This window comes from Pseudochaenichthys georgianus, chromosome 1, assembly GCF_902827115.2.
Source record: "Pseudochaenichthys georgianus chromosome 1, fPseGeo1.2, whole genome shotgun sequence".
Classification (NCBI taxonomy): Eukaryota; Metazoa; Chordata; class Actinopteri; order Perciformes; family Channichthyidae; genus Pseudochaenichthys; species Pseudochaenichthys georgianus.
This window is the reverse complement of record NC_047503.1, coordinates 36727554-36750287: the sequence shown is the minus strand read 5'-3', so window position 1 is coordinate 36750287 and position 22734 is coordinate 36727554. Positions and strand designations below refer to the sequence as shown.

General features: G+C 41.4%; 1 protein-coding gene across 1 annotated transcript in view; it reads right to left on the bottom strand.

Annotated features, from left to right (window-relative positions):
• The window catches only part of fbxw7 (F-box and WD repeat domain containing 7), a 141531-nt gene that overhangs the window by 83334 nt on the left and 35463 nt on the right, over window positions 1-22734 (bottom strand). The window contains exons 4-5 of the mRNA XM_071203460.1: window positions 8313-8561; window positions 7193-7732 (exon numbers count right to left, since the gene is read on the bottom strand). Coding sequence (XP_071059561.1) covers window positions 7193-7732; window positions 8313-8492 — 720 coding nt within the window. The 5' untranslated portion in view covers window positions 8493-8561. The remainder of the gene's footprint in view (window positions 1-7192; window positions 7733-8312; window positions 8562-22734) is intronic.

The following is a 22734-nucleotide window of genomic DNA, read 5'->3' as shown; positions in this document are numbered from 1 at the left end:
GTATAACTGATTAATATTCTACATATTGCTCAACGCCATAAAGCTCTTTGTTCTTATGGCTGTAGGAACAAAGCGGGAGAAAAATAGTATTCCAACCTCGTTTAAGTCATTGCGTCCCCAAAGTGATTAACCAATGAGCACCAGAGAGAGCAGCTGACCCTCTCTTTGAATGTCCCTTCATCAATATTAACAAAGCGAGAGCCTTGAAGATCAGACACGACGAAGAGGAGAAGGACATCTGAACATTTACAGATGATACTAACAGATTAGAGTAAAATACATCATTGTACTTACTAAAGATGTTAATATAACTGCCCAGAAGATGGGGGTAAAAGCTGAAAAGGTCAGGTGTTCAGGTTTCACGGTATTAATATTGTTCCTATCTCATGTCATTCCCGATAAATCAATGTCTTATTGAGGCAGTGCACTGTGCTGTCGAAGCACTCTTGCCCTCAGTTTCCTCCAGCTTTGCCCATCATAGCTCTGCAGATCAACTTGCAACCAAGGTCTCTGATGACGAGTCATTATAAGACATCTAATCCCGTAGGATCACATAATGCCCGAGTCATTAGTCGTAGTGAGTGATATGTTCAAATTCATTTTACGATGAACAGGCAGCAGTGCACCGTAGAGTCTAACACAGGCATGATATGTTCCTGTTTGTTCCTGTTTGTTCTTATCACATATATACATATATGTTCTTTTAATACACCTTAATTAGGTGATAAGACTTTTAGTAATAATCAAGAATTAAAATGATGTATTTAAAATGTTTCCAATGCTCTCTCCCATGCTGTGCGAAATAAATGTTTACCTTAATTCCAGATTTAAAAGCTGAGAAGAGTAAAACAGTCAAATACAAAATGATTTCGACACAACAACAAAAACATAACCTAAAAAATATAACATCGGCCACTTGTGATTGCACGCTCTTTCTGAAGAGTTATGTAAATACAAAATATGGAAACCAAAACTATCTTTTTGTCCAACTGAAGCGGAGCGGTTCCAAGAGTGTCAAATCCAAAATGAATACTTACATCATGACCTTTGACACTTACCTTAAACAACCCTAAAGATTTCCCCCACCTGCCACGGTCAAATCTGCCTTCCCAGAGGCTAATGTACACGACACATTATATAAATATCAACACCTGCCCCATCCCAGCAGAGTCAACCCAACACCATACAATCTGTCATTCAACACATGTAAATGTCATGTGATGCATGCTCCTTTAAGTGTCCTTGAAGAGAGAGGCATCTGCTCAGATTGTAAATCTAGATTCAGTTTTGACTCAACTCCAGAAACTCTTTGCACATCAGGGCTGCAGTCGTGTTTGAATATTGATTCATGGAGATCTTAAAGAATGTCAAAAGGAGAAATGATGACCCCGAGTATCACCACGTTGGCTCGATGTGTGGCGAGTAAGAAGAGGAGGTGAATCGTCTCATTCCCGAGACCCGAGCCAACAGCCCCAAGAGCCTGGGAACTAAATGTGTCCTCAGCAGGGACACGTGGACACACGCACAGAAAGCTCAACGTCCAGGGTTTTGTAATGCTACTTCTAGTTTACACCTTTACACGTGCACACTGTTTGCACACAGACATCAGCTAACCCCACATGGACGGACTCGTCCTCGGTCCAAACATGGGTACTGATCCTCCGCTACAACCTGCTGGCCCTTATTTGACACATGGATCCTGCAGCTGTCACAAAAACCATATATCATAGTTTTCAGGACTGCACACGTCTGCTCTATGGGAGCCCACATGGGACCTTTAACTGTCATTTAAATGAAGGTTATCCATCTACTACTACTACTGTTACTGCACTTTGAATCGCCTTATGTCCAAAGGGGCTATATAAATAAACTTGCCTTGATTTTGAAAAGTATAAATGTATACAGAAATACCTATGTTCTCACTAACCATATTAATAAATTAACATACATTACAGATCTGCTTGTTTATTTAAGGGTTTTTTAAAATGAAGTGAAATTATTAGCATATTATTTTGTTTTTTTAACTTATTTATTTATAGAAGGACCATGCATACAAAAACATTAATCTCAGCAAAGAGAAGAGATGCAATATGCCAGATTATAGCTAATAGCTAATCCATCTGTGGTCCTCTATCGACTGCTAATAGGACTCAAAAGCAGATACAAGATCCATGGCTACTTCGGGACACTTTGTAACAAATAAAATGCACAAATACTTAAATAACTGTTTGGTTATTTACCTTGTCAGACAGAGGTTTTCAGCGGTTATGTGATCTGTCATTGTTGAAGCTACATTGAGGCTCACTACACAGTACTTTGAACTTCTTAAAGCGTGTGTTAATGTTTATATGAGTTACCTTCAATCATCTAGTCATTGCCAATAGGCTGTCACTATAATAAGTGACTTCATCTGCAAATGTTTTGACAAAGTTTCAATTAAATAAAGTCCACAAGTGTTCCAGTTTATTATTTGAGAGGGTTTTTCTGCTTTTCTCTGCATTGTTTTTCGTGGTAAAATAAATATACTATGAGGATTAAGTGTTGGGCAGTCAAAGCAAAACATAAATATATCAAACCTAATTCAGATTTGTGTGTCACAAGAAAAGGTAGAGAATGTTCCACCGTCACTCTTATTTACAATCTATAATAGCACATTACAGCAAAACCATGAGTATTAATATTTGAGATGACTTCCTTGAACCGTTAAATAAATGTCAATCTAGTCTTCTGCACCTCCCCGGATTCCAAGCATTCAGGACCCACAGCTGAACAAAATGTGTACTTTCAACATCAAAGCCAGCTGGCCGTGCGCAGTGACCCTGACAAACCTTCCTGACAGCTGCGTCAGATGGTGAGAGGCGCACAGGAACAAATTCAGAATAACTGCTATATTTAGGCCAATATAAGCAAGGGAAATGTCTCCATCAAAGGCTCAGACACACACACACACACACACACACACACACACACACACACACACACACACACACACACACACACACACACACACACACACACACACACACACACACACACACACACACACACCACACACACACACACACACACACACACACACACACACACACACACACACACACACACACACACACACACACACACACACACACACACACACACACACACACACACACACACACACACACACACACACACACGGAATACAGGAAACAACCGTGACATTTGAGAGAGACAAATGCTCTTCAGCAGCAATAATTAAACTTCATTGTGAGTGTTGGAGGAGGCAGTGTACGTGTCATGAGACTTCTCTGTCGAGATGTGTTTATTATCTCTGATCTCTTCTATATTACCTCTGCTGGATTAAAACACCTGTGCCTGCTATTGAAATGTTCAATGTCTCTTGGAAGTGTTTTCTCGCGTGCCTGAAAACAAATCTGAAGAAATAGTTTGGCAAAAAAAAAAAATGCAGTTTCTGTTATCATACTAGCCGATATGTATTCTTTGAGCACATGGGACTTCTGTTTTCTCCATATAATGCATAATAGAGTCGGTTAAAGAAAATGGCTGCATCTCAGAAAATCAGAAGTGTTATTATTTTTGATCTAAAAATTAGTTGTTCCATTACAAAGGAGGATTTTAAGACCTCTGACCAATTAGAAATATATTGTGGCATTTTTCCTTATCACGTAAGCTAGCCTTCGAGCATAAATATGAATATATACGATACAATAAAACATCATTCACGTAAGTCTTGTTCAATTATGTTCCATTATTATATCACACATGATATAAATATCTGCATCTAGCATTATTTTGGGAAAGAAAACTATAACGTGGGTATGGGTTAAAATTAAAACCGGACACATACTGAGTGGGTAATTGCTGCTGCAGATTTGAACGACTATTGCACAATGTCGTCATCAGTTCAATTGAATCAAATTGGTAGTTTTTTACTTGCGCCATCATCTGTTGAAATTATCTTAATACTCCAACTGGCTATTATTAACAATGGAGTCTAGAGGACAAACAGGGCCATGTCCGGCAGTGGCTCAGTCAGTAGGGGCTTGGACTGTGAGCCGTAGGGTCGCCGGTTCAAGTCCCCGACCAGACCTAAATATGGAGTGTGGACTGCTACTTGGAGAGGTCCCAGTTCACCTCCTGCCCTGCCGTGGTGCCCTTGAGCAAGGCACCGGACACCCCCCCCCCACTCCCACTGCTGCCCGGGCGCTGTACAATAGCTGCCCACTGTTCTTAGTACTAGACTCCTGGTGCTAGGATGGGTTAAAAGCAGAGAACACATTTCACTGTGCTCTGCATGTGTGACCATTACAGAGGGTTTCATCCCTCCCATTCTATCTATGATGGCATTAAACTACTTCTATTTTTTAAGTAAATGTGCTTGTTTGGACTAAATACATTCATAGATACATTTTCAGTAATATGTCAAAGTCTAAAGATGTCTATATTATAGTCTATGTCATAGCATTGCAAAGTCACTGCAAGCAATAAAACTTGTAGTAAAACATCATGGCCAACTCCATTCCCCTCGTTGAAATACAGGTGTTTTGAAGGCCACTGAAACACTCAACAGAACATCCATGTCATCACTGAAACAAGACACCGGCAATAAACACTGGAGCTGTGCTATAAGAGTGCACCGAGCACATTAGCGCTGTTACCGAGCGAAGATCTGACGATTTGTTACACTCGTCTTCTGAACATTAAGTGTTTTTCAAACTCATCATGTCAGCAATCAATCAGGGAGGCACGAACGTGCCTGGAGCTTCAACTTGTCCTAAAACAAGATGAAGTGTTTTACGAAGAGGCGGTTCAGCTATGATTTCTTCTTCCTGTGCCGTCACTCCTGTCACAGACTGCATGACAATGTGGGGCTGGAGCACAGTGTGTGATTACACTTCTGAAACAAGAGGCACGGAAAGACTTTAACTTCTGATAAGTAATTGTTAATCTGTTTTTTCGATTGGTGTGACAACAAATAACAGCTGCTTTAATCACTGGTGATTCAGCATTTATCCACACCCTCCTGAATGTCTCATTGCCAGCAGAGGGATCTGATCTACATCATCTACCCCCCCTTTTTTTTCAATAAATGGATGTTTTCAAAGTAAATGGATAATCGTTTTTAATAATCAATATCAAGTATTGACCAACATAATCGCGATTATGATTTTTGCCATAATCGCACAGCCCTACCGGCGCACCTTAAGTGGTAGCAGCGTATGCTTCATAAATGCTACATCGCAGGTCAATTTAATAGCATGTCAACTGTCACTCCCTCTCCCCTTCTTTTTTTATTTGGTTGTTGTTGTGCTGCAGAAAATGTTTCCCTACTTAATAATAGGTGATATCTGCAGCCCTAAGTATGATATAAAGGAAGTCATATCATTCATTTTGTAACATAATCCTTGGGCAGGGGTCTGCAACCTTTTTGACCAAAAGAGACATTTTGCCCCCTTTTCCACCAATTATTTTTGTCTGGAGCCGCAAAACATATTTGATAGCTTGATAGCTTATAAAGTATATTGTTATATCATAGACAAAAACTACAGTTTTTTTGCATTTATTACATTATAGAAAACTGTTTGTTTACCTCTAATAATAAACAAATAACTATACAGGCCAACTTTAAAATAAATCAACACAGCACTTGGAGAGTCCTCTGCACATTTGAAGAAAATGAATATAATTAAAATAGGCCTAGGGCTGCTCGATTATGGCAAAAATCATAATCTCGATTATTTGGGTAAATAATTGATATCACGATTATTAAAAGCAATTATCTATATATTATTTAATTTGAAAATGTCAATTTATTGAAAAAAAAAAATGTTGAACAGTATGTTTTTAACAGTTGATTACCCTGAACTTTAATTATAATTCAACTGAAAAACCAATAAAAAAAAAGGTATTTGAAGAATACGATTACGTTGTTTTCGTAAACGTAATCGTTGCAAGCCATAATCGTAATTGCGATTATAATATGATTAATTGAGCAGCCCTAAATGGGTTCACTGAAATGAATAAAACATATAGCTGCTCCCTAAAAAGAGTTAACTGATTGAATTGAACTGAAGATCGTCCTCTTCCGTGTTTTTCCTCCAATACATAAAGGCTGCAGCACCTTTGACAACTTCTCTCCACATATCAAATATACGGTAAGCCAGCATCGTTTGCTGTGAAAGCAGATAACTAACCACGCAGAATTAAATCCTCTGTGTTCCTCAGATACTTTTATTTTCTTTGATTTATCCATAGTTCGCTCATTGAGCCGGGGGCCAGGTTATTCGCCTGCAAGAAAAGGCGCTGGTGCGGGACCGTAGCAGGATGTGACGCATATTTTAGTTGACCTAATTAAAACCATTTTGTTTTTTATTGTATGCGTCACAGTATGTGTCCTTGGGCAAGACACTTCACCTGAACTTGCTCCTGTGGGTATTGTCCACAGTATCTGACCATTGCATGTATGATATATGTGTAATGTGTGTATATGTAAAGCGCTTTGAGTCATTGAAAAAGCGCTATAATAAATGTAAGGAATTATTATTATTACAGTATCACCTCAAAATACAAGATACAAAACATTTTCAACCGTGCAACAAAATAAATAGTCCAACAAATATTTTAAATTTGATTTCCTTCTTATTTTTGTCTAAGCTCAAGGGAGCCAGAGCAGAGGGCTTAAAGAGCCGCGGGTTGCTGACCCCTGTCCTAGGGTAAGAGTTGTCACAAATAAAAAGTACTGTGTCCTGCACTTTATTGAAGTGCAATAGCACTCGTATGCCAGAAGAGGGAGCTGCTGCTTTAAATATAAACGTTTGCTGCCAGAGCAGAGCATTGTGGGGCGTTTTCACAGCAGCGATGTGACAACAGTCAAACACTGTCTGTGAGAAACCTGTGAAGCTGCTGCAGAAGTATCTCAAAGGGTCATAACACTGGAATTGAGAGTATTCTTACTTGAGTCTAGCGGTACCTAGTCAGTCATGAAAATGCTTGGTTTCATTTAGTCATGATGTTTTGGGTCGTGCCTTTACTCTGATACAATGGAGATGCATTACATGTTGTTTGTGGTCCTATAGTGTTGATTCCAGAAACATTGTCCCTGTCAACTCTGGGGGGTTTAGACCACTCTCTGTGAAGAGGACTACTTCTTCAGGGGGAGGTAAAGCACTCCTATGAAAACGGTTCTTACCTTCTTGTTGGAAGAGCTTTGGTGAGTACACCCCGAGTCCAGGTTGTTATTGGGGGTGGACACATTGTTCCTGAGGGAGGGACACCGAAGCCCGTCCTCCCCCTCTCCTTCCTCCTCCTCTTCCTCCTCCCTGCCACTCTCCGCCGAATGTTCAAACTCGTCACTATCTTGGTCCATCTCCTCCTCGTCCTCATCCTCCTCCTCTTCCTCCTCCTCCCCCTCCCTCCCCTGTGACTCCCCTCCCTCTGTCCTCTCCTCCGCCTCCTCCTCCTCTTGGTGACTGCTGTTGTTGTTGTTCTCCTCCTCTTCCTCTTCCTCCTCCTCCTCCTCCTCTTCCTCCTCGCCCAGCGGCTGGCCTCGTAGTCTCCTCTGCTCCGCCCCCCACATCCATCGTGCTCCTTTCTCGCCTCCGTTCACTTCGTTTGGAGGCCCCTCCTCGTCTTCCTCGCCTTCCTCGTCCCCCCGAGGGCCGTTGCTGGCTCCCGACTCACTTGGCGCCCATGGTTGTTCCCTCTCGCCATCAACCTGCGACGCCTCAGCCTGCGAGGAGCCAAAGAAAACACAATGCCTCAGAGGAACGGTCTGATGGTAAATTAAATCTGTTGAAGGGGTTTTGCTATTGCCGACATATTAAAATCTCCGGCGCAGACATTAAAGGGCTGAAGGGTTCAGACCTGTGTATATTTTCTTCAGTTGCCGGCACAGAGCTGTGAATCTTTTTTACACAGTTTGTGTAATACCGGTTAGTAGGGTATAAAAAGGATAAGGTTACCAAGCAACCATAAGTTGAGGCAAAATAAATGCTAAGGGAAACTCTGTCAAACTATCAACACCCAGATCAAGTTATTTCCTGTATAAAAAGAATAAGCACAAAACAATATTTAAAAAAAGACGCCACACTTTGCAGAAAAAATTATAAAAAGAAGATTTGATGTGAACATTTAGAGCGAATCACTGGAACACAACTAGCATGCGCTGATTTCCCACGTTCCGCCAGCAGTTTCAATCATTAGTAAAAGTGTAGTTATGCCAGAGCAATATATTCAAAACGTACATGCCTTGATGAACCTTTCGAAAGCCTTCCTATCAATGTTTTGTGTTGAATGTCCGCTGGCCTTACCCTCTGCTGCAGCTGCTCTTCCTCCTCTACTACCCGGTTCATGTGCTCCTCCTCATCACCCTCCTCTGCTGCCTGTTGGGGTGCCCGGGTCGTGGAGGAGGCGTTACCTCGGACTGCCGGACCCCCCGGCCCCCGACCCCGCCTGCTGCTGCTGCCCCCCGACAGCAGATCCTGGTTCATTTCCAAAAGCCAGCTTGCTACCTCCTGGACCTTCGCTAGGCTGTCTGAGGAGGAGAAGGCCTTGGCATTCTGCAAAGAGAAACAAAAAGGACAAGAGAGGCAGATGGTTAAAATATGGTACTGTTTCATTTCCAAACTCAGCTTGTGTTTGTGAGGCAAACGTGTAATGATCAAACAACTGCTTGGATGAAAGAATGATCCACTAAACAGTTAATTGCTTGTTGTGGGACTATTACATGTTCCCTCTAAATTAAAATAATTAACATTAACCATTTGCCCTTGGAGCCAAACCATTGCTGTTGAGAAGCAGACGAGGACAAAAAGGCGGGAGAGATTTGGTTTGGCTTCAGATCACACCGCGCAGGATGCTGTGGCTCACATGCTGACAGAAAAGCCTTGAGCTTCTAGTCTTCCTACAAATACATACAAAAAGTCCAATCTGTCCAATGCAAAACTTACCAGGAAATGCATGCTTCGGAAAAAATAAACATTATTTATGTTGTAAATCCTGTGTTGTTGCTGTGGATGAAGATGGCAACCCTTCTGAATAAACACACAAGTCACACAGCCTGCTTCTGTCATGTCCCAAAGCATATGTGCAATTGAAGGAGAGGCACCAGAGCTTTATCTACGAGGAGACAGCTTCTCTGAGAAAGCACCCTACAGCTCTAATCTGTCACCATCAAAGCATCAACTCCCTTGAAGCTTCTTTCAGTCCAAATGTCCCTGCACTTACACGCAACATGACGAGCACTATTGGTGCACAAACCTCTCTCCACATACCAATTTAGATGGGTATTGTGTCGTCTCATGAGGAGGCTATACAGATCCAGTTCATCCATCAAACTTTTCTTCAGGCTTTTCATCATTTACACTGATGGAAAAAAGGCTTTTATTAATTGGCTGATTCCTCCATTAAAACTGTAGTAGTTGTAATTAGAACAGCCGTTTCAAAGAGAGGAGTAACATCTGTACACTTGTTAAAAAAATGACTGTTTTGATTCTTCTTGAATTGTTTTCCATTATCTCTTTTTATTTACGCTTTACCAACAACTATGTGTGTCTGGATTTATTATCTATGGAATCTAAAACCAGACTAGAGCTCAAGCAAACACAACGTAAATAACTCAAAAGCAAATCCTCATAAAACACAATGTTATCCAACTGACTGAACATTCAAGAGGCAAGAGAGACTTATGTAAATAAAGGGAAGTGGGACGGATGTGTCAATTCAAAGTAGTGGTGGTGGGCTGCGAAGGTAACATGGAAAGCAGTTCCACGCTGAAGGCTTTTTAGCATCAATGATCAACTATTCATAAAGCTGTAAGACGAGGGGCGAGAAATAAGAGCCGGAGTGGAGCCTCTTAATACAAAGGGGGACAAACTGTGAATGTATTTGCAGAGGCCAAGATAGACTCTACAAATATGAAAACAATTGATCAAATCTGAGCATGACAAGGCAGCTCCAACATCTTTATGGTAAACACACACTTTCTATCCGTCACATGTTTACATTGTGCTTTAAGCCCATATGAAAGTCATGCTGTCACACGTTTCTCTAAATATATACAAAAGGGTCTTCCTAACAATTATTATATTGTGAATACACGAAGGACATTTGGAGTGATCTTTGTTTGTCTAATCCTTAATTAGTAACAATTCTTCGTGGGATTTTAATGTTGTATTATCTCGATGTATACCCAAATTGGTGGTTCACTATGAGGTCAGAGTTTCAAAGCTGGTCACACACACTGCTATGAAGAGGTTTATTTGTGTCTGTTGAATTGTACATAATCTTAGCGAATGTAGCTTTAAACGGTGCCAATGGGCCTTTTCAAAGCCCACGTGAGGCGTTTAGCTAATCATTACCGTGGCAAATTAAGAATCAGACATGCAGACGGCGGCTCCAACCCTCAATGCACGACAGACATGATGAGAATTATTTTCCGGTGGCTCACATACTTTATCTGTCTCAGCGGAAACCAATTGCTTTGACCTTGAGGAGAAGCCACTGGTCCCTTTGTACGCTTCTCCCCTCTCCGCTGCACGGTGCTGTGGTGGGAAGCATTAGACCTATCTCAGATTGCACTGAGCCCCCCCGGGACTCCCAGTTCACTGCTGTGAGCTCAGAGGAGGAAGGCTATGAATAGCTAAAGTCGCCCGGCCTTTTATCGGAACGGCCCAGGTTTCCGTAATTAGTTCCCTGAACACAGCAGAAAAAGTGTCGGTTGTTATTGTTGTTCAAACAATTGTGAGCCGTGTGAACGGAGTGAGAGGTCGAAGCACAATACAGATGTGTTGTTTGATTAAACGGGACAAATCAAACGGTCTTTGTCTCATTTGTAGCTAAATGTACGTTTCAATTCAGTTGTTTGCCCAGAGATGTGTGTTCTTGTTCAATTATAGCCGAAAAGCACAAATGTTGGCGCGTATTTTTAAATCAAATTGTTGTCATTCACCCATGAATTGAATCCTTTCTTGAACCAAATGTACGTTTCAATTGCAAACCGACAATCCTCTCAGAATAGCAGCGTGTACAATTATATATAAAACGGTTCTTCTGTGGAAGCTTATAAGTGGTTCAATTCAATTCAAAACCTTTATTTATCCAGGTAAAATCCCATTTCAAGGGAGACCTGCAGCAGTAGGTTCCACAAGAAGACATAACAACAGAAACAACAGAACAACAAAAGGACATCATACAGCAAAATGTACAGGGATTACAACTTACATATCTAACCACATGTCCAGGTACCAACAGCATCTGATTGTGTAGCATCCAACAGAGCTTTAAAAACATGTAGTGGTACTAGCTTGGTAACTGAATTGGGTTATCTGCGCGGCTAACATATACAGTAGAGATTCTAGGAACACTTGTCGTGAACAAAGACTTGGCACATGGTCTTAAGCATTACAGGACCAAGAGACTGATGAATGAAAGTTGTTCTGCAAGAGCGATGAAGTGGACGGAAATAGCTTCGGGTGCCGGGTAGGGCAGGTGTGAATGTGTGTCACAGAGTCTGAGAGCAAACACAGGAAATGATAGAGATTTTTCAAAGTTATGCGACAAAACTTCTATAATTTAATAAGTGTTCTTATACTGCAACCAGGCTATAGGGTTCTTACAGCTTGGTTGTCTATGTAAGGTTTTTCAGAGTTCAACTTAATGTCTCTAAATGTCTTTTTGTCAGTCTAAAACACATTCTAATAAGTTCATGGTTTAGTTTTCCATTTTATCTTTCGACAAAAGAGGCAAAAGAGTTCTGAGGACACACTTCGCAGGTCTCCCTTGAAAAAGAGATCAATGATCTCAAGGGATACAGCTGGGTAAATAAAGGTTTGAAATTAAATGCTTATCAATTAAAAAGATGCAGATAAGATTAGCAGCTACGTGGTAAACACAGAGGAGCCTTTCGCACCTGAGAAGCCAGGTCATTTCCTGCAGAACTCCAGATAAATACTTGTGTTTCTCCGTGCCCACTGCCCATGGGTAAATAGGTAACTGGATGCCAGCAACAGCAACAGCATAACAGTTTATAAGATGCGATGCCGATATGTCAGTATAATCCAAGTGGCAAGAAGAAAAGTGAATACAACTTTAACAAACAATACCAACAAAGTTTAACTTTATTTCAAAGTGTTTAGCATATTCTGTATATAATATAAGCTTCTACAGTTGGCCCGTTCCCCTCTCACTAAATATCTTGTCGCATGCCAGCTTGGACAGATTCTTTTTAAGCATGTGTTTATAAACGCTTAGTAGCGGAAAGATTTTTCATTTTCTTAGAATAACCATGTCATGATACCGAGTGCCCAGCAGTCTGGTGGTATGACGTACAGACAGACAGTCCCTGGTGAAGCTGCTGATGTGGACAAGAGGGTGGGAGTTTTTTCTCAAGGCGATGCCAAGTTGGCACTTCGCAGATAAAGCCACAGCCACACACAGACTTTAGTTTGGCCTTGTGAACAGAGTCAACCTGGAGCACTTCAACCAGAGTGTGCTTCTCTCTGGTGGATTTGGAAAGACAGCTCTGATACCATCACAGAAGCTCACCTGACTGCCCCCCAATACAACTGAAAAGCAAATGTGTTTCTGGGGATTCAAATAAAACTCAAACAGTCTGAAATGTCATCGAGCAGCAGTTGTGCATCGAGCAGGAAATAATACTTTTAAATGCTTTATAAATGTGTTGTTTCAAAATTATTAGTTTTGGTGTCCTAAGCCAATATCCAGTATCTGTTCAATTGGGGCATCTTACTGCATCATTCATGAAGCTTGCTCTATTTCTTTTGCAGCTGCAACCCATTCCATTCTTAATATAATATATGTCATATAAAGTTGTGATTGAAGTTGTTTTCCAATGCAAAATATCTTGTTTAGCACAGACCTCAAACATGATTCATATTAAACAAACATTTAGGAAATTGTTGTCAGATGTTTATAAAAATAAATATATCAGTCAATGTTTGCTATCAAAGTCTTAAATGCTGATAACAGATGCTTAACACATCTATGGTCTCGTTCATATCCTTTAGAGCTGGCAAAACTTATTTTATAAAGTCCTATTAATCTTGTGATTTCCTCGCCTTAATTTAGCCGCCAATAAAGGTGGTTGAGACGAAACTCAATGAAGACACTTGGGTATAATTATGTTTAAAAAGTCCTGTTTTATTGAAATGTTTCGAAAATATAAAAGCAGAACAAAACTAGTAGCAAAAACTACTGACATATTGCTTTTTCCGAATTAATGACATCTGAGTTGGCATCTATTAAAATATCCATTTCAAATCATTCAGATGCATGAATAATATGCTTATGATGGGATTCTATGTGTATTGTTGGATTGTGAAAACCGAGATCCTAAGCGCTAATGTGCGACAATGATTTCTAGCTTTGAGAAATATGAAACCTGAGTCAGTAAGAAACCGTGTGATTTCAAAGCTACTGGATGAAGCGAGCACATCAACTGTGTTGAGAATACGGAAGGAAAATAAGAGGACTGAGCTGAACATCCTCAAATAGCAGCGATAAATCCCACCAACATGACCTTAATACAACAGTGGAGAGTGGAGAGAAGACTTGCTGTTCACAAAGCACATAGTAACGGATATAGATCGAACAGCGGAAGTACAAAGACTCCATTAGACTCCATAGTGCGGCAGTGGCTCAGTCAGTAGGGGCTTGGCCTGTGAGCCGTAGGGTCGCCGGTTCAAGTCCCCGAACAGACCTAAATATGGAGTGTGGACTGCTACTTGGAGAGGTCCCAGTTGACCTCCTGGGCCCCGCCGTGGTGCCCTTGAGCAAGGCACCGGACAACCCCCTTCCCCCACCCACTCCCAATGCACCCCGGGCGCTTTGCGATAGCTGCCCACTGCTCCTAGTACTAGACTTCTGGTACTCGGATGGGTTAAAAGCAGAGGCCACATTTCACTGTGTGCTGTGTGCTCTGCATGTGAGACCATTAAAGAGGGTTTCATCCCACCCATTCTATTCTATTAATGTCCACTGTTAATATTTGAACGTCTAAGTGAAGACTGAGCAAACCAATATTGGCGATTTAAAGCTGCTAGAAACATTCTGCTGTCCTAACAGATTCCTGAATAACTGCAACCAAAACCAATAAGAGAAGATTAAACCTTTAACTTTTTCAATGGCAAACATCTTTGAGCCAACAAATGCAATATTAGAAACAGTTTGAGGATTGATAAAAACTGTATATCCTATAAATACACTGCATTTGTTGAAACCTTTGTGTCTCCAATACAATGCAGGAGCTTTAAATCGATGTTTCTATTTAGAGCTGGTGCCCTGTGATGTCTCCGAGGACGAAAGTGAAACCCTGAGCTGCTCAGGGACAACGTTTTTCCACATTCATGTCATAGTTTTATGTTCTTCACAATATGACAATGCTTTCTCAGGAAAAACAACAACTTCTGTTCAACATAACAATGGGATTAAGGTTTTGTCAATAAGCAAAAAACCACATTCACAAAGTGCCACTTATTATCTCTTTAATTGAATTGTTGCCATGCAACATTTTCCTTTGTGGAATTCCATCATTACACATGAGCATACATTTTCTCAGAAACGTAGAGAATCAATCTCGTCTACTGCGAAGATGGCCGTCTGCCAGAAGGTCTCTGTAAGGGACTTAAAATCGTAGTCGGTGCCAGCAAACTATTAAATCAGTCTTGTGCATAACAAACAGAAACAGAAGGAACCCTAGAAGCTACAGTCTTGAGACAAGTGTGTGTTGGAGCAAAGCCCCACTCACACACTGGCACACAAGCACTCAGACACACAAAATCTTGTTAGGCTTTTATTTATTCCATTAGAAAAAGCTTTTTCCCTCAATTGTTGATGGGCAGCAATTACTGTAAACCCCAGGCTGTCTGAAGGCATCCATTTGAATAAGTCAGCTGAAAGCAAGTCCACTGTTGTCAAGGCAGCAAGACAGCCATTAAATCACCTAGTGCCATTACAGAATCAATTACTGCGCTGCACTGCCTGCTAGCACACTTCTTAAACCTGGGAAATAGTTTTGGACAGCCAAAGCAGATGAACAAGGCTGTACTTCACACACGGTGCTTTCTGCAATATGAGGTCCGGCCCCATATGTGTCCTGCATCGCAAACGGGTGAGAACACACAAAAGCTGATGGATCAGGAGGGTGCGGAGACAGAGGGCACGGACGCAGCGTTACCTTTGGTTGAGGTGCGCAGCCGGTGGCCAGTCGGTGCAGCTGTTCTGAAGTATGGCTGGAGAACAGATCTGAGCAGCACGTTGTGCGGCCCAGTCTCTTCATCAAAGAGGAGATGAAGCTGCAGCCACAGCCACACATCGACTTGCTCATTAGTAGACTCGCTGTTCTGACGTTGGAAGACGTGTGGAAAAGAGATGAGCTGCGAGCCGCATCCACTTCCTGGTCCTCTGAATCCCTTAATTGTCCTCACAGCTGATGCCTTTTCTGTAATTATTCCACATGCCGCTGATCCACAGGTACTCCGTCACTGAGATCAGGTTTGTTTCAGCAACATAATACAGACGCCGGCGCTCACCTTAATCCACATTGAGGACACGTGTGTTGGGAAGTACAGTTTCCCGGTCCATTTCCCTGGTGATTGCTTCACACCTACTCCACTCCCTCCGCTCTACTTCTATCTCTAAACAACAAACGCCTGCTGCTGTAGCTTCGTCTTATTTTTTTCTCAAACTCACTCATCCACATAACAGCTTCTTGTGATATTGCAAATAATACTCAGGATGCAACGCCTGTCACTACTCCCGTCTGCCTCCCACAGTTTCCATGCCTGTCTCTCCCCTCCCTCCACTGCCTGCGGCTTCTGTGAAATGAGGATGCTATCGCCGTCAACGCTGCTGCCACCACTGTACACTACAGCCTCCCCCCCCACCACCCGTAAACCACTCAGACTCAGCTCCTCCAAGTTGCCGATAAAAGTGCTTCTCTCGAATGACATCTGAGCTCCCGTTTGTTCCAATAATTGAGGAAGCAGTGGACAGAATATTGTAAGAAATCCAAGCCAGTCTGCGTGCACCAGAAGGACTGATGAGCAGGATACAGTGGGGGAGGGGTCCGGGGTAATCATTTAGGAGACAATAACAGAGCAGACGGGACTATTATGGTAATAATCCGTCACCGCGGTCAAGGTGCCGCTGATGTCTTCTGTTCTAATAAGTCAAATAAAATGGCCACTTGAAAAGCTGAAAAGTCTCTCAGTGGAAGATTAGCAACTCTTTAAATATGCACTTATTTATCTCATTCCCAGTCATTAACAGTCATTACGCTTTTACGAATGCACACTATTTTGGGATTTATGCAGCTGGCATGTCTGTGATTAGAGCAAGAGTAAATATCTGCAGTAAAAAGTTCATCCTTTTTTAACTCCCTCGTGTGTCAACATCTGTCCCAGCTTTAGTGAGACTTCATATTCACTGCTCACCTCAGCGCAGACGCTCAACCTGACGATGAAGTGGCGCTCGGGGACGACATTAACATTGTTCAGCACAGAAGCTCATAGTTACCAGAGCTGATGAGGCTGTGGGGCCTTGGGAGGGAGGGAGAGAAGGAGGGAGGGAGGGAGGGAGGGAGGGAGAGAAGGAGGAAGGGAGGGAGGGGCGATGATAACGGCAAGGCAAAGATAGGTTTCCAAAAAAAACTGAGAATGGGTCCTCTGTTAAAGGAACGGCAGCAGCTGGCTATTAATAGCACACACATAACAGTAAATGTTCAAAATCACTGCCTGTTATCACCACCAATACAGGGACAATGCACAAAGGGATATGCAATGCGGAAGCAGCAAAATACTATCGTTTCCCACAAATGGCTACAAGAATCAAAAGTCCCATAATTAAACATGAAAAATAAATATAATTATGGATTACATGGTCAAAATGTATTGGTCAAATGTTTGCTAACAAAAGTAATGCAACCTTTTTGTATGAGAACGCAAACGGTTTGAATACATGTCTTAAGTTTGAGGAAATTACAGAAGAGAATATTACAGGAAATTACAATGACGACATATTTCACTATTTTCTGACATGTAATGGCCAAAACAGTTAATCTAATAATCAAAATGTAAATCAAAAACCTGTAACACCTGTGCTATGGTCTTATTTGCTTGAAATAATGAAACAACTTTACAAGCATTACTTTTAAGTAGATAGCAAACCATCGAGTGATTTCATTTCAATTTAAAGTATGGAAATGTGTTTTATTTGACAGCAGTGTGCGAAAAAGTACACGTCCCACCATCCGGGACGTGTTGTTTACAATATCGGACAAGTAGATCTTTCAATTGTACAGTTTCTGTACAGTTAGACGGGGTCGGGCGGAGCGGGGCGGGAAGTGTAGCACAGTGGCCGGGTTGGGAAGCAAAACTCGGTTCCGAGTAGGAACAAATAACAATTGTCCGGTACCGGGATTAATAAGAGTTGTGAGGACAGGAGGCGAGGCCGAGCCCCGAGCCCCGCAGCTCTCTCTATGCTCTGTATCAGCTGATCGCTGCACGGTGCAGCTCAGCGTCTCTCTCTCTTTCTACACACAGCAGATCCGCTGCCCGTTTAACAGCCTCATCTTTATCAAACTTTCTTATGTTCTTTCTAACACGTAATGAAGGTTATTAAGCATTTTAACTCCTATGTTGTTAATATTGACTACCATTTCCTTTATGAAGTGAAGCAGCCTCCCTGTCTGTGTCCTCGCGCTGTCCTCACATCCCCGGACCCCCAGACTCGGAGGAGCACAGGGATGTCAGTATTGTTTATGAAGCAGGGTATAGAAAGTACATTATTGAAATGAAAATACTATTTATTTCCTCTTATAAACAGTGAGCAGCTGGGCAGCTGCAGCATGTGTATTGCAGGACATGTGTAAGCGTGCAAGCGTCTTTGAGTTGTAGAAAAGCGCTAGGCCTATAGGCTATACATATAATGTATTTATTATTATTATTAATATTAGGTTATGTCCTATATGTTGGACATGTGTGGTTGGACTGTGTCTCACAGGCAGGTTGCAGTGTAACATCAGAGGACACTGGGCCAATTGTACATTCTCAAACTGCACCACTTAGAACTAACTAAACAATGCAGAGATTATTTTTATATAATTGTGTTCAATAACCGTAAGAAATTCAACAGTATGAAGTGATTTGTAAATAGGAATACAGATTTTACTTAATGTTTTCATAAATATATGTTTATCCTAGTTTGTCATGGGACTTATTTTTACCCTCTCAAAGAACCGGAATCGAGAACCAAAAATAACCGGAATCGAAAAGTAGAACCGGAATCGTTAAAATCCAAACGATACCCAACCCTATGTGTGATGCAGTAAAATCTTACCACTCACTTACGTTAGCGGTGTCGTAAAAACCGTGGGAAAATGTAAAATACGATGGCGAAGAAGAAGATTCCAGTGGCCCCAAATTTTTATCCATTCTGGACAAGTGAAAAATGTATTCGGACAAGTACATTTCCAAACTCACTTGTCCATGGACAAGTACTCTCTAAAAACTTTTTCTCACACTGGACAGCCTCAGTGATCGCATCTAGTTCTTTGTTTGTTATTTTGTCCTTATTCTTCTCATCTGTGCGCAATGATGAAGTGGAATGAAATTCCCTGGATATTAATTTAATTTCGCTTCTCACCTCAGTTTATCCTGCTAATGGCAAAACTGGGTCTTGAAATGTCAAATATCCTAATGTCGAGTTTATGAGCAAATACGCCGCCTCTAAAATTGGCGTCACGTCTGAATGCACCTTTAAGTGGTCAATTAAAGTTTCCACAAAGCGTATATAAGTGTCTTTGCCCCTGGGCTGTCCACCCTGTTTAGTATGCTAGATGCTGTCTGGCTGGCTTAAATGATGCACAGAGATCTACTCTAAAATCGACTGCCATTAGTCTCTTTTCAGTTGAATATTGCAAATATGACAAGTACTGCTATTGCCACATCCGTTTATTTGGGTGGAGTGCTTCATGCTTTGATGTGCAGCTGTGACCAAGTGTCAATTTGCCCGCAACATAAAAGGTGGTGAAACGGGTAATAATGAAGCACTTAAAGCTGTTCTCCGTGCTCACTCAGTGGCACATCTTTGTGCTGCCGATGGGAGGGGTGAGGTGCTAAAGGTGACAGCTCTCTGAGGATATTTCTGTTTCAATGAATCACAAACACCAGGTTGTCGTCTCCAGGGAACAAACGGAACAGCAGGAGGGGAATTCAACACAGAGATCTCGACAGCCGTGTATAAAGAAAAGTATTACACTGTCAAACTAAAACAAGGACAAACACAATCTTAAATCATATGCAGCGAACAACAAGCAATACAGTGACAAAACGCTTTATCTTAAAGGGGACCTATAATGCAAAATGCACTTTTGTACGTCTTTTATACATGAATATGTGTCCCCGGTGTGTCAGGGAACTCACCAAGTGTCAGAAAACACAACCCTCTCTCTTTTCCTCCATACCCAAATCTCTAAAAACGGGGCTGCAACAGATCTGATACAGACTGATACAGATTTGAAATATCTCTGACGTCAGAAACGAGGAGCTCCGCCTATATGGGCAACTCTCCACCTATCAGGAGGAGACAGCCACGGCCATTGCCGTTCGAAAGCGCTGGAGGCGCTGTAGTAAATATGCCAGGCATGTAGGTGGCGCTGTAGTCTGCCACAAAAGCAGCGAAGAAGACTTCTCCCAGATTCAGCCCTTGCAAAAACAGGGCTAAAAAAGAGCAAATGGAGCGAAATGAGGCATGGCTAAAATTTGCAGAAATGTTTTATATAGGTAGGGCCCTACAATATATTATTCAAATATAGCATGATAGGTCCACTTTAAATTCCATAAGCAGAACGTAAGCTTGATTCATGTTTACCGTTTTGTTCTGTTCTCGGTCAGGACTGAAAGACGGGCCAAAGGGTGCCCTGCTCATTATTTATGAATATTGCTTTTCACTGTGTCAGCTCACTGCTTCAACATTGATCCATAAAGAGGAGACTCACTGCAGCAGAGCGGAGAGTTTCAGAGGAAGACATAATGACTCGCGGCTTACACACAGCACTTACAGCAAATATCAAATCCCAGTGGAGAAGTAGCTAGACAAAGCATGGTATGAATTTTATTATTTAGCTTATGATTAAAGAAAGGTGTGTATAAATCCTGCACTCACCCTGCAGTGTGCCTACTCGACTAACATTCAGCACTGCATTAACTGAACAAGAGCTGTACAGATCAATACTGTTCTCTCTAAAGATCTGTGTTTCAGATAAAGTCCATCATTCATGCATCTCAATGGCTGATATAGAGCAGCCTAAAGGCCAAGGCAGCATTCTTCAAACCAAGTCAATGTAACCCCTGGATGATGATAACCGTTTTATCTCCCCACCAACCATCGCTGTGTGGCTCAAAAACTAAAATCTGTGTCACTGTTATACTCATCTTTCATTGTTTTCCAAAATGTGGCGTCATTAGAGCACATGCTGATCCCCTAATGCTTAAGATAACACGACTCCTTTTCAAAACAATGATTCACACTTAATGTCTGGTTTCTTAACCTGTTAAGCCCCAAGCCTGTTTTTCAGGTTTCATGCTTGAAAATGACATTTCCCGAACAAATGGCCATAACTACACTTCTAAAAAGGGGGAAATTAATAATCTTTTTTCTCAAAGTAATGATAAACCTGTGAGTTGGATGTAGAAAAGTCAGAATCAATATAGATTTTTATTTTAAAGAAAATTCAGATTGAACATGGTAAAAGACTGTAAATTATAGTGTCCGTCCAAAAATAATGTTTTACTTATAGTGAAAACCACCCTTGGATGATGGGTTAGTAGACTAAAAGATAATACATATAATAAGTACCCTGTATCAAGGTTGATGCAAAACAAGTGACATTTGACCTTTTTAGAGAGGTTTAGAAAAAAAAACTACACCTCTGAGGTGATTTGGGTGGAAATGGGGGTTTTTGCCGTTTCTCTGGAACCCATTGGTCGATTTTGATGATTGACATCTCTTTCGAACCGTTAGAGCCAATATAATCGAAGGGGAATTTCCACATACACACCAACGTTACCATCGAGAAGTGGGGGCTATGCGCACGCAGTTTGCCTAAAGCGAAAGCTATCTTAACAAAGGTAAGACATATTGCCGTGTTTGCTACCTAATGCCACGTGTTGTGATCTGTCTGTTTTTGTTTATAATGTCTCGAGTTCTGATCATGGAGTGATGATACAGATTCCTATCGATTCTGTGTCATCTCACGATGTTAATCGATATGTTGGATTTGCATTTACAATAAGTAATAAGGGTTTTATGAGTGAGTTCTGTGCTAACGGCGTTAGCATTTTTTCCGCCCAGGGCTAATTCAGAGGCTCCGCGTTAGTTTTGTGTTTTTTTTTTGCTAAAAATGGTTCATATCATCAGTTAGATGAGTTTCTTCCTGTTACATGGATAAGAAACATTCATAGTTTATTAAATATTAAGAAGCCCTCAGACGTTGTTTCCTGCAGAGGATGCGTTTTTCCGACCGCCAACTGTTGAAAAGAAAAGTGTATCAAGTGACTGGTAACTAGGGATGCACGATATTGGTTTTTTGAAACCGATACCGATAACTTCCTGCTTCTCAAGACCGATACCGATAATAATATAATATATATGTATTAAATGTACCTGTAGTTTTTGCACACCTGGTGGTAAAAAACAGAACAGTTTTGACTCTTCAAAGTGACCATATTTATTTCCCCAAATAAAGTTCTTGCCTTTTTCAAAAGCCTCGTCGATAGGTAAAAGCCCCGGTGCCTTTGCAGCTGGCTTTGGATTCGCCGCTAGTTTAGCAGCGCAGGCGTCTTCGTACGCTTTTAACACACCATCGTAGCGATGGCGATGTTTCAGGTGACTAATCAGGTTGGAAGTATTATAGCTCGTTGCCTTTTTCCCTCCTCGTGGAACTTCTGCATTGCATTTGTTAATACAAATAGCAAGCGAACTATCTAACTCTGACACTTTTAAATAGGCCCATACTACCGAGGACATGTTTGTTTACTGCCCTGGCTTCACGGCCGCACACCATTTACGTCACAGCCAGGCATGAGTTAGGGAGCGCTGGATTTGTGAAAAACTCCCCTCTTCCTAAACCACTAATACCACAGTACTGGCAAAACGGGAGGAGCCGAGTAAAAAACAAGCGCCCCTCATCCCAATCCACCCACACCGCAGATTTTTTTTCTTTTTTTTTACCCAAAAAATATATTGTATATTATCGGGGCTATTAATACTATTATCGGGTTTATCGGGATGACGTCATAATTCCTAATATCGGACCGATAATTATCGGGCCTATAATTATCGTGCACCACTACTGGTAACCATTAAAACTGTGTCTCAGTGCGTCTAAGGTCTACTCTATATGAACACTACAGACAGTCAATCATTGTAGGGAAATTCGATATGATGGAGTCTGAAGTGAGAAAAGAAGATAGTATTAAATTATTTATGTATATGTATTTATGTTTCACTGTGGAGCTAAGCAGGGCTAAAGGCACTACGTTTTCAATCCGACAGAGAGCAAAGACCAAAGCAGTAACCTTACACTTTTTTAATATCCTCCTCTAAATCTAGTCTCAACTATTTTCTGCTGTTGTGTTTTTAAATGGAACAGAAAGGTAGGTTTCACATGACATTGTGTAAGAGCTAGTGATCAACTTAAATCTATTCAAACAC